At 40.6% G+C, this 13842-nt stretch overlaps 1 protein-coding gene across 1 annotated transcript; it reads right to left on the reverse strand.

Moving 5' to 3' along the window:
• Nucleotides 1–4430: 4430 nt before the first annotated feature.
• Nucleotides 4431–5478, reverse strand: LOC131228207 (uncharacterized). Its single transcript, XM_058224090.1, has 2 exons — nt 4833–5478; nt 4431–4738 (listed from the first exon to the last, which is right to left on the reverse strand). Exons 1-2 carry the CDS (start codon nt 5187–5189, stop codon nt 4721–4723), a joined length of 375 nt encoding a protein of 124 aa, XP_058080073.1. The 5' UTR covers nt 5190–5478; the 3' UTR covers nt 4431–4720.
• Nucleotides 5479–13842: the final 8364 nt, after the last annotated feature.

Raw genomic sequence — 13842 nt, forward strand, 5'->3', positions numbered from 1 at the left:
ATTTGTGTTGGGAAGCGCGGAAGGTGAGCCCTCAAGATCTGACGGTCTACACGATGTTTGGAACCTTTACAAAGTAGAAGAACGGTGCTCCAACGGCCCGCCTATCTACTACTGGAGCAGATGGAACTATTCACACCTCTGATCCTACGGTATATAGTGGTCCCGGATTGCGATCTATGGATCAGATCGTCCCAAGGACAAGCTAAGATGGACAATCTCTCGTGCACAATGTTTCTCTCTCCGTATACTCTCAGTATTTTGTATATCTCTCCTTATGTGAGAGAGAGCGCGTGCCTTTTATAGGAAAGGAGGGGAGATTGGATGAGACCATATCATCCGGTCTTATCCCTATCTCCTATCATAAATCAAATTCAATTTTGAATTTGAAATATAACCGAAAAGGAGAAAGGCCGGAAGATGCCTAAACATGTGGGACCCACCCACTAGTGATTGCTCACCAGTGGGCCCCACTGGCCTACGTCCAACATCTCCCACTCAATCACATTGTGGAATAGGCACATAAATTTGTCCATTTAACTCGCCTAATAACAATCAAAGATCAAACATCGCGATCAAAAGAATCAGAGGTGTGGGACCAGCTGGATCACCATAATCTTCTCACAGGTGCTTAAGTACTAAGTGACCACCTGACTAGTACTCAATAACCCAAGCTTTGCAATGCCTGTCCTAGTCCGCATAACCACACCGGATGGAGTTAACTCCCGACCTGGAGTACTCGGCCAACATACGCACTTATCCAACTTATCGAGTTATTATGAAAACTTGATTTTTCACAAACTTCGAATAAAACCAATTCAAAGCAATACTTATATATATATGCTTTTTAAGAAAAATACTGTTTGCAAAAGTCTAATAAAAACAACTCGATACTGCCGGCGGATAAGTCTTCAAGTGCGTATTTATAGTTCTAGAAACTTGGTGTAGCTGTCACGGGATCTTCCCCACACAGATGTGTAATTTGGAATTAATCAAGCTGCTTTCCTAGCGTAACTAAGTCTGGCCAATCAAGGACCTTTCGTCATAGTACACTAAAGTAGCAACACTCAATTTCATCCTCATATACACAAGAGGAGGGTAGCTAAGGACACAAAGAGTCACCTACGGGACTGGCTACTCGCACGTTGCAATGATTAGATCGAATCAAAGCAATCTGTAGGTAATAGGTCCCAGCACGTAGCTACAATCCACGTCATAAAGTAGACAATACTAGGTGAATGTCGGGTCTACAATACGCAGGTCATTCTACATAAGGTACGACTCATCTCATAACCTCATATCCTGGCTTTAATTTCAGGCCATAACATTGATCGCATGTAACGGAATGGTGCGATTATGTTATTCGACTTTATCAGTCTCATCTTCAATCTTTATAAGATTGTAGGCGGATACGACTCACTCATATCCTCATCCTTTATTATTCACAATAAAGGGAAGTTCATACCTCAATGTATAAACATAGCCCTAAATGTACCTCTCTTGTACATTCAAGGTTGGTCAACCCGTGCGAGTGGGTGACTGGCCTGCCGACAAAAATAGAAATCCTACATGATTTTAAGGTAAATGCTGATGATCTTCATACCTAGTTATATTAGTGTTCAATACTGAATAAAAAGGAATATATTATTCATTAATGAAAGATCAAAGGTACTACAAAACAAGTACATCAGTCAAGCTTTCTTCAATCCCATCTGCTTGACGTGAACCTGAAATAGATCTCTAGCTGTAGGTTTCGTCATGGGATCAGCCATCATTTCCTTAGTAGGAATGTAGCTGAGGGCGACCTTCTTATCTCTCACTTGATCACGGACGTAATGATACTTGATCTCAATGTGCTTGGATTTCTTGTGGTGTTTAGGGTCCTTTACCAAGTCAATGGCAAAAGTATTGTCTATCTTCAGCGATATAAGCTGACTAACACTCGTTACAACACCCAGACTCAATAGAAATCTGCGAACCCATACACACTCCTGAACTGCAGCACAACATGCAATGTACTCGGCTTCCATAGATGAAAGAGCTGTGGATGTCTGTTTTTTACTCGACCATGAGATAGCTCCTCCTCCGAGTAAGAATACATATCCTAAAGTAGACTTTCCCTCGTCGGCGTCATTACCCCAAGCAGCATCTGAATATCCTTTAAGCTCGAGGCTTGTTCCTTCATAACACAACATTAGGTCTTTTGTTCCTCTGAGATAGCGGAATATACGTTTGACGGCTTGCCAATGAGACTGTCCCGGGTTACTCTGATAACGGCTGACTATGCCAACTGCATAGCTAATATCCGGTCTGGTGCAAAGCATAACATACATTAAGCTCCCTACTGTGCTTGTATAAGGTACTGAGGATATAGCCAATTTCTTGGCTTCAGTCTAAGGACACGATTTTCTGTCTAGCTTGGTAGCTTTATCCATAGGGGTTTCAACAGCTTTTGAATTTTTCATCCTGAACCGCTCTAAGATCTTTTGTATATAGGTTGCTTGAGACAAGCCTAAAAATTTCTTAGGGCGATCCCTGATGATTTTTACCCCAAGAATAAAGTTGGCTTCACCGAGGTCTTTCATCTCAAAGTTCGAGAATAGCCAATCTTTAGTCAATATTAACAATTGCATGTCATTACCAGCTAACAGGATATCGTCTACATATAGAGATAGTATCAGAAAAGATCTTCCAGACCGTTTCATGTATACACAATGATCTTCTTCACTCATCGTGAATCCAAAAGTGGTGATGGCCAAGTGGAACCTCATGTACCACTGTCTTGAAGATTGCTTCAGCCCATAGATAGATTTTAACAACTTGCAGACTTTCTTTGGATGCTTTTTGTCCACATAACCCATGGGCTGTTGCATGTATATCTCTTCATCCAAGTCACCATTTAAGAATGCGGTCTTTACATCCATCTGATATAACTCTAAGTTTAAACTTGCGACAATGGACAAGATCATGTGGATTGAGGAGAACTTTGCAACAGGTGAAAAGGTCTCCTCGTAATCAATGCCTTCTTGTTGTGTAAAACCTTTAGCAACTAATCGTGCTTTATACTTGTCCACTGTACCATCTGCCTTTCTTTTGATCTTAAGTACCCATTTATTACCTATCGCTTTGCGATTGGAAGGCAGATCAACAAGTTCCCAGACTTTATTCTTCTCCATGGAGGCGATCTCTTCGTCCATAGCATTTACCCAATCGGCCGAGTTAGAAGATAATAATGCATCCTGATATGAATCAGGTTCATCATCATCAACTGCAACGCAAGAGAATGTTTGCCCCTCAATATCGAAGTATCTTCGGGGAATCAATCCTCTTTCGCTTCGACGTAACTCAGGAGCCTGCTGAGATGTCCTCCCACTGTCCTGGTGAACTATAGGAGCATCTTCATCTTGAGGAGCAGAACTCCCACTCTCCTGAGATACATCGGGTATTTCAAAAAATTCTATTGGAACCTTTTGCTTCATTCGGCTTGGGTATCTATCTTCAACGAAGGTCACATCTCAGGATTCTATCTCAATCCATCGTCCATGGTCCTCACAAACTAGAACGTATCCCTTTGAATGCATAGGGTACCTAATGAACACGCATTCAATGGTTTTACTATCAAGTTTACCTCTATGTTGAGTAGGTAGCAAAACATATGCCAATGATCCCCAAGGGCGTAGGTGGGCAAAAGAAGGAGGCCTCCTAGACCACATCTCATATGGAGTCTTAGGAATGGATTTGGATGAGACTCTATTAAGGACGTAGACGGCTGTTAACAGTGCGTCTCCCCAGAATATGGTAGAGAGATTGGCTTGTGCCATCATCGATCTAACCATGTCCAATAGTGTCCTATTCCTTCTCTCTGCAACACCATTTTGTTGTGGAGTGTAAGCCATTGTGTACTGCCGAACAATTCCAACATTTTCACAATATGATTTAAACGTTTCAGATGTATACTCGCCACCTCTATCAGATCGAAGGGTTTTAATCTTTTTCTCAAGCTGATTTTCCACCTCAGCTTTATATTTAAGAAAACAATCAAAAACCTCAGATTTGTGTGAGATGAGATACACATATCCATAGCGCGAGTAATCGTCAATGAAAGTGACAAAGTATTGACATCCGTTTCTGGCATGTACATTAAAGGGTCCACAGATATCTGAATGGATTATCTCTAGTGTGCCCTTAGACCTAGCCACTTTGGGAAATGGTTTCTTCGATGTCTTTCCGGACACACAATGTTCACAAAATGGTAAATCAACTTTGGATAAGGAGTCTAACAGACCAGAACGTACTAGTCTTGTCATACGATCCTTTCCGATGTGACCTAACCTCGCATGCCATTTTTGAGATTCAGATACTACATTTTTATTTGACATAGCAGATAAAGCAATATGGGCATTATCACTATCTACGTCTAGAATAAATAAATCTGAAATTAAATTTTCCCATGCAAAAATGAGGTTATTCAGTCTCAAAGAAACTCTAGTCCCAGAAAATTGAATATCAAAACCATCAAATAATAACCTAGAAACAGAAATTAAATTCCGACGCATCCCCGGTGCAAAAAGAGTATCACGAAGGATTATTGTTTGCCCTATGCGCGTACGGAGATGGAGAACGCCAATCCCTAGTACGTCTTCAACAGCGTTATTGCCCATGTACAGCTTGTAACTTCCTTTGGCTACAGGCTGGAATTCCTCGAGTCCTCGACGACTCTGTGTCACGTGCTTTGTTGCGCCTGAATCCAAAATCCACTCGTTAAATATAGTATCAACGGAAAGGATTTCAGAACAAATGCCTACATACAAAGTATCTTGTGACTGAGAAATTACCGTCTTTTTGTGGGCACACTGCCGAGCATAATGGCCGAAATTTCCACAGACAAAGCAGATTACATTTGTCTTTTTCTGCTTCTTCTTTCCATTCCCCTTCTTGAGATTTGGAGCAGGTGTTGTGGTCTTCTGTTCTTGATTATTCTTCTTCGCCTTCTTGCGAGCTTTGAACCGTTTATTATTAGCTTTTCGCTTATGGGTCTCTGCTACAAAGGCCTTGGCCGAACCTGGCTGAATTGCATTCATATCAACCTCACGTACCAAGTGGCCACAAAAGTCTCTGAACGTAGTGATTGAATCAGTATGGTTCAGAATTCTTTTGATTTGGGCCCAAGATTCAGGCAAGGAACGGTGCATGGCTATAATCTTCTAATTTTCAGTCAATTTGCACCCAACATTCCTAAGGGCACCTATCATTTGCTCCATCTTACGAATATGATCTTTGATGGGACAGCCGACAGGCATCCTGTACTCCTGGAATTCCAATTCCATTGCCCTAACTCTCGCATCTGACTTCTGCGCATAGGCATCTGTCAGTGCTTCCCAGATTCCCTTAGCGGTTTCATGCACTTCATACGTAGGTATGAGTTCTTTATGCATAGTGCTAAGAAGGACATTACGGGCTGAACGATTTTATTTTCGCCACTTATTATAGCGAGTCATCGCAACCCTATGTTCTTGTAAATTTCCGTTTTCAGATAGGATGGGTTCCTCTTGAACTACATCGAGTGTGTGAGATATGTCGTCCTCGTTCAGAAGGCATCGCACTGCTCGGGACTAGTCTTCGTAGTTGTTGTCGTCGAAATGTTGTCCTTTTAGTTGTTCAGCGATTAACGCTTTGGTGGCCATCTCTACATTGCATGGGTATCACTACTTAGCTATGAACTAAGGTATGGACACTAATCATCAGCATTTCTACGTGTTATATAAAATTTCAAAGTATAAAAGCAGTTAACACATCTTAATGAGATCTGAAAGTCCACATACCCGAATGGGCGGTGTAGAACAATCAAGTTCTCAAATTAAGATGAGATTTAATGCTTTTATAAGAATAAATTTATATAACGTGCAACCTTCCATTACATGGTTGCATGCATCATTTGGTGTAGGAGAATAAACTCCCACTCAGGTTATGCACAACCTTTATATGTGTATATATATGGAGTATCTAAGCACTAAGTTTTACAATTACCAATGAAAACAAAATAAATAAATATGGGGCTTAGATCTAAAACACATCAAGCCAAATATTTTCTCATATATAAACATCATCATCAGAAAGAAAAATGAAGTGCTAAGATATTAAAGAGAGTACAATCTTCACCTGTGATCATGACTATTAGTGATGGATCTGATCATTACCGATAATGATCATTGTTGATGATGGATCCTTTCATCAACATTGATCATCATGGTTGATGATCGTTTCGTTCACTAATGAGCAATAGATCAACAATGTATGGTACCAACACGTGTATGGTACAAACACGTGTACACATGTACAGCATGTATAACACATGTATGGCTAACATATGTATGTATAACACATGTATGGCTAACACATGTATGTATAACACATGTATGTATAACACATGTATGTATGGCTAACACATGTATGTATAACACATGTATGTATAATACGTGTACAACATGTACAGCACGTGTGAACTTGTAATTAACGTATACAGGTACAACATGTATGGTAGCATGTACAGAATCTAATTAACGTATACAGGTACAACATGTATATATGGTAGCATGTACAGGATCATGTATGGAAGCATGTATGGTAACATGTACAGTAGCATGTACGTGTGAACTTGATAATTAACATGAATGATAGCCAACACGTGTACAGCAGCTAATGTACAGTGGCTAAATAACACGTGTACAACAGCTAATGTACAGTGGCTAAATAACACGTGTACAACATGTACAACACGTGTATAGAAGATATACAGGTAGCCAACATGTGTACAGCAGCTATACAGACAGCTAACACGTGTACAGCAGCTATACAGATAGCCAACATGTGTACAACAGCTATACAGATAGCCAACACGTGTATAGCTAGCCAACACTTGTGAAGCAGCCAATACGTGTACAATACAGCAACTTTAAAACATGTATGATGTATGATGTACAATACACTAGCATGTACAGGATCATTGTACATGATTGATTGTTACAATATAGGCATTAACACATACATACATGCTGGTGTACATCAATGATTGGCTGGTGTACACGTATGCAATATAGGCATAAACTGTCCAGATGTTACAATATAGGCATTAACACATACACATGTATGTACGCTAGCATGATCATGTACAATACATGCTGGTTAACATCAATGATTGGCTGGTGTACACGTATGCAATATAGGCATAAACTGTCCAGAATTTATCATTGATGTACACCAGCCAATCACTCCTTACATTTTATGGATTCTGTCTAGTGAGTCCCACCGTTAGTTAATGCCTAAGAATTCTAAGTCTGTGACTTATTTCCATAACACACATCCTTAGAATTTATTTATATGACAAGTGATCTGTTGCACATTGTACTCATAATTCTAAGTATGATTTAACTCACATACGTAGAAATGATTTATATTAATAAAAGGCTCTTATTACTGTAATGGATTAGCTAAGAAAACAATCCATTGTGCACATTGTACACACTGATTGATTTGATACTAAAATCATAAACATGAATCTTGTCCATAAAAAAAATCTGAACCGTCCATTTCCCTCATATGATTTTAGGGGTTGGGCCATTATTCCATTCCTAAAGGAAAAGACGGGCCACTTACCTTTTTAGATGATAATAATCGGAGATCCGCCGTTAAATATGCTCTGATACCACTGTTGGGAAGCGCGGAAGGTGAGCCCTCAAGATCTGACGGTCTACACGATGTTTGGAACCTTTACAAAGTAGAAGAACGGTGCTCCAACGGCCCGCCTATCTACTACTGGAGCAGATGGAACTATTCACACCTCTGATCCTACGGTATATAGTGGTCCCGGATTGCGATCTATGGATCAGATCGTCCCAAGGACAAGCTAAGATGGACAATCTCTCGTGCACAATGTTTCTCTCTCCGTATACTCTCAGTATTTTGTATATCTCTCCTTATGCGAGAGAGAGCGCGTGCCTTTTATAGGAAATGAGGGGAGATTGGATGAGACCATATCATCCGGTCTTATCCCTATCTCCTATCATAAATCAAATTTAATTTTGAATTTGAAATATAACCGAAAAGGAGAAAGGCCGGAAGATGCCTAAACATGTGGGACCCACCCACTAGTGATTGCTCACCAGTGGGCCCCACTAGCCTACGTCCAACAATTTGTCCTCTAACAACTTCTATAACTTAAACTTTATCTAAAGTAATACTGATCTATATGAGACTTATTGACGTAGGGAAGCATGTGATGAGGTCGATCACCGTCTTCCTTAAGGATAATTACTCTAAATCCACGGAGCTTCTCTAGACTCTTCACAGAGATTCCTCAAATCCACGAGGGATGAAAATAGAAATAATTTCTAATAATTCAAAATAAATTGATTGACGATATAAAAAACAAAATTACAATCCTTTAAATAGTAAACTCAAACCTAGGAAGAAGTTTTAAACTCAAACTCCTTAAAAACATGACTTACTATAAATAGTAAACTTACTATTTACAAACGGCCATGATTCCTACAAGACTTCATGGTTTTCGGCCAATGTCCAATTTGGCCTAACCATGTTATTCTCCTAATTTTTTTGAGACTTCTTCCTAGGATTCATATCACTATTTAAGGGGTTGTAAACTCATTTTTATCATCAATCAATTTATTTCAAATTTTTAGAAAAATATTTCTATTTTCTTATTTTCCTCGTGGATTCAAGGTATCTTTGTGAGGAGTCCAGTGAAGCTCCAAGGATTCGGAGTAGTTATCCCCCTGAGGAAGACAGTGCTCGACCTCAAGACATCCTTCCCTACTTCAAAGCATTATATTTATTTTGAAACTACTATAAACACAATAAATAGTAGAGGCAAATTTTTTAATAAAATTAGTTTTTTAGTCCACTAATCTTGATATTGCTATGGTATTTACCTGACGTGTAGGTAAGATGCTAGCATGTGTGGCCACATTTTGTGGTGTAAATAGAGAGGCTTTGTCTGAGCTTCACTAGTTTTACATTGACAAACATACACATAGGAAAGTGTTTTTCAGGCCCACATAATGGGAAGTTTCACATTTTTGTGTGCCCCACACACAACTAATGGTGGGCACCCACATCCGAATCCTTCCCTATGGTGTGGCATACCTAAGTTTTGGGCCAACCTAATTTTTGAGTTCCAGGTTGAGCACGAGGCAGTGTGGATCTCATTCACATTATCTGATGAGAGAGAGTACCTGGTTGGCCGTGATATTCTTTGAACCTTGTCTACCTCATTGATCTTCTCATCTTTAGTGCCTCATTTGATTCTTTCCAAATTAATCTCGATGTTTGGGATGTGTGATATGTTGCTCCAATCCTTCCCTCTACATCTCTTCGCCAGCATTAGACTGATGTTGATTTTGAGATGGGTAAGGCCTTGCAACCCTTGAGGCAATGACCACAACCCAGGGCAGCCTAAGATCTCCAGATTCCTAAGCAACTTGAGCTGTCCCAAATCATCGGGAAGAGACCTCAATTTAGGGCAATTGATGATACTAAGATTCTGTAGTGACTCCAATTGTTTCCCTCCGTAGGGGAGACACGTCATTTCATAGATGCCGAGGGACGTTAGACTTTTCGGGAAGTGTGTTGGTAGTGCTTTCAATTTCGGGCAGTTGCTGATTGTTAATGAGTGTAGAGACGGCATTATCTCGCTATCTTTAAATCTCAACTTCTACTCCACCAATTCATACATTTTACTAACTTGAGCTTTTCCAGCTTCGGGAATGCCACCCCGTTTATGCCCCCACCACTGCTATTCCCGTAAAACTAATTTCCCACCCGTTTTACAAGACCTGCCGCTATTTGAAGGTATTTAAGCGAAGGTAGTCTCCCTAGCCCAGGCAACTGTGTACACTTATTGCAATCTATTAATTTCAACTTGACTAACTTTGAGAAAGATGAATAATCTCCTATCCAGGTTGGGAACTTGTAACCAATGTATCCCTTAATTTTCAGCTCTTCTAGGTTAGCAAGTGGCGGCCGGAGGGCTTCAAATACATTTTCCATCCTCTTCACTTCCTGAAATTTCAAGAGCATCATCTGGTGACATATTTAGAGACAATACGCGAAGTTGTATGTTCTCAGTTGTGCTTCCTTAGCCTCATTCACGCTCGCCACTCTCTCCAAGTGTTCTATTCGTAGCTTTCCTTGGAGAGAGTCAAGTCGCTTCAGTTCTTCAATCTTACATCCTCCATCGCCTCCCACGATAAACCTACTCAACGTTCGAAGGGAACTTATTCTCCCCAACCCTTCCGGTAAGTACTTTAGTTTTGCTGTGCCTTCGATTTCCAGATGTCTCAAGCAGACCATTCCACTCATCCCACTTGGCAGTCTCTTGAGTTCACTACAAAAATTCAACTTCAAGGTCTGCAAATTGCGGAGATGAGTCACTGATTCCGGCAACTCAACTATGTTCGAATCAGACAAGTCAAGATATCGTAAATGCTTCAGCAACCCAATTGAGCTTGGCAATTCTTCAATTCCGGAGTCAATATCACCGAAATCCAATGCCGGGCGTGTTTGGGCAGTGGGATTAGAAGGGATTAGGTGGGATGGGATTCATCTGGTCCTGTGCCAATTCTACTCCATGTTTGGAAAGAATGGAAAAGCTTGGAATTATAATAGAGGAATTGCATTGGGTCCCGTGCCAATTTCACTCAATTTTAGCAAGTTGTGTATGTCCCACCATGATGTGTGGGCTATATCCACACCGTCCACCCATTTTTCAAGATTATTTTAGAGCATGGGCCACAAAACCAGGTAAATGTAAATCTCAGGTGGATCCCACCATAGAAAGCAACGGGGATTGAATACTCACGTTGAAAACTTCTTTGGGGCCACATAAGTTTTGGATCTACCTCATTTTTAGGTAAATGTCATAAAATGAGGTTACAAAACAAATGAATAACTTAGATATAATACATGTGTGTTATTCTTAGTAATTTCAAATGATGGTAGGTATATTCATTCAATGTACTACAATGTTACCAACAAAGCATGGGATTAATCTTATCCCGGGGCAACAGGGGACAATCAACCGCCCAAACACGCCCTAAGGGCATTTTTGGCGGTGGGATTAGGAGGAATTCGGTGGGATGGGATTCAAAATAACATAATTATTACCCATGGCAGGGATTGTCCCTGTGGCCATGGGATAAGATTAATGCCCTGCTTTGTTGATAATATGGTAGTACATGAATGGATATACCCATCATCACTTGAAATTACTGACAATAACACACATGTGTTATATTTAAACTGTTCATTTGTTTTGTAAACTCATTTTATGATATGGGCTTAAAAATGAGCTAGATCCAAAACTTATGTAGCCCCAAAGAAGTTTTCAACGGTAAGTATTTAATCTCCGTTGCTTTCTATGGTGGGGTCCATTTGAGCTTTAGATTTACCTGATTTTTTAGTCCATACTTTAAAATAATCTCAAAAAACCGGTGGACGGTGTGGATATAGCCCACACATCATGGTGGGACCTACACAACTTGCTAACATTGGGTGAAATTGGCAATGGACCAATGCAATTCCATCTGATCTAATTCCAAGCTTTACCATTCTTCCCAAACATTGGAGTGGAATTGGCACTGACCAGATGAATCCCATCTCACCTAATCCCTTCTAATCCCACTACCCAAACACGCCCCAAGGGAACTAGCACATTGGAATAAATGATCAGGGATGGTATTAATTAATGTATTTCCGATTTGGAGCAGTGTTCGCAATTTTTTGCATCACATAAGAGGGGCAGGAATGTGTGACGTTTCCCTGGTGGCAATAAATGATGAATGACGGACTGTAAGTACAGAGCTGGAGTCCGACTTTCCATTCTCATAGATGCAACATTCATTCTTTGTAATGAATTGGATGAGATCACGAAGGAGATCGTGCATTTTACACAGAGTTACTCGTTCCTTGTCTACAGATGTATCTTGAAGCAAAGACCGCCTCAGTAGATCATCAAAGTACTCTCCCCCAATTGCTTCCATCTCTCTTCTTCCCTGCGGCTTGATGAAACCCTGAGCTAACCACAACTTGACCAATCTATCCTTCTGCAACCAATGATCTTTCGGAAATACCGATCCATATGCAAAACACGGCTTCAAATGGAGAGGCAGATTAAAATAGCTCAGCAACAAAGCTGGTAAGATACCATTAGCTGTTGGGTCTAAAACCCAGCTTCCTGCTGACGTGTGGCTGCAGCCACCATGAAACAAAAATCAGCAACTTTTGGAAGAAGAAGAAGAAGAGAGAACAGCAACTGCCTTTTGGAATGAGAAAATCGTATTACACTGCTGCCTATTTATAGGCTTTCTTATTGTGTGCAATTACTAAACTATCCCTGTCTAGATTCATCCTAGGGGTAGCTAAATAAAGAAAAAATAATTCAGAGAAATCTAGAAAGAAATCTTCATAGCTAGCAATCTAATCTTAGAAGAAGAAAAAATCTAAGCTAACAGCTTGCTGCACACGGTTTTGGATTTGCAAATCTCCCCGTATCTAACACTCCCCTTCAAACCAAAACCGGCTTCATTCCAAGCATTGATCTAAGTCTCCTGAATGTGTCAGTTGGCAATGCTTTGGTGAAGATATCTGCCACTTGCTCAGTGGTGTGACAGTATTCCAGCTTTACCAATTTCTGCTTTACTTGATCTCTAAGAAAGTGATATCTTGTGTCGATGTGCTTGCTCCTTCCATGCTGAACTGGATTTTTGGCAAGTTCGATTGCCGACTTGTTCTCCACATATATAACAGTGGATTCCTCCTGTAGATGCTTCAGCTCCTTTAGCAGATTCCTTAGCCAGATCGCCTCACATACAGTAGGTGAAGCTGCTACGTACTCAACTTCACATGTGGACAGGGCAACCACACTCTGCTTCTTTGAATTCCATGTAAATGCTGTCGACCCAAGATAGAAAGCATAGCCTGTGGTACTTTTTCTTTCATCTTGGTCACCACCCCAATCACTATCAGAGTATCCATACAACATCGCCTCATCATCGTATGGATAAAAGAGACCGAATTCAATAGTCCCTTTGATATACCTCAGTACTCGTTTTGCAGCTAGCCAATGTGACTCTTTTGGGGCTTCCATATACCGGCTTAGAATCCCAACACTGTAGACTATATCTGGCCTAGTGATTGTGAGGTACCTTAAGCTTCCGATTAGGCTCTTAAATAGGGTTGAGTCGACGTTTCTTCCTTCTCCATCTCTTGTGAGCTTCAGGCCTGTTGTTACAGGTGTATTTACGGCTTTACAATTGACCATCTGAAACTTCTCAAGAAGTTCCTTTGTGTACTTCTTCTGGGATATATATATGCCGTCGACTTGTTGCTTCACTTCAATGCCCAAGAAGAAAGACATCAATCCACCATCAGTCATCTCAAACTCTTTGAACATAGCCTGCTTGAATTCTTCAAACATCGCCTGGTTGTTCCCAGTGAACAACAGATCATCAACATATAAACAAGCGATAAGGATATCACCACGGGCATTCTTCTTTGTGTAGACTGCATGCTCATACGGACATTTGACGAAGCCATTCTCTTGAAGATAACTGTCAATCCGTGCATTCCAAGCACGGGGAGCTTGCTTCAACCCATATAGGGCTTTCTTTAGCCGATACACCTTGTGTTCCTCCCCTTGCATGACAAAGCCTTCAGGCTGGTCAACGTATACTTCTTCTTCGAGTACCCCATTTAAGAATGCAGATTTCACATCCAGTTGGTAGATCATCCAACTGTGATGAGCTGCAAGGGAGATAATCATTCTTACAGTGT

This window comes from Magnolia sinica, chromosome 15 (genome assembly GCF_029962835.1).
Source record: "Magnolia sinica isolate HGM2019 chromosome 15, MsV1, whole genome shotgun sequence".
NCBI lineage: Eukaryota > Viridiplantae > Streptophyta > Magnoliopsida > Magnoliales > Magnoliaceae > Magnolia > Magnolia sinica.

Excerpts from the sequence above, each read along its gene's own strand:
- LOC131228207 (XM_058224090.1), bottom strand. The coding sequence starts at position 5,189 with ATGCACCGTTCCTTGCCTGAATCTTGGGCCCAAATCAAAAGAATTCTG.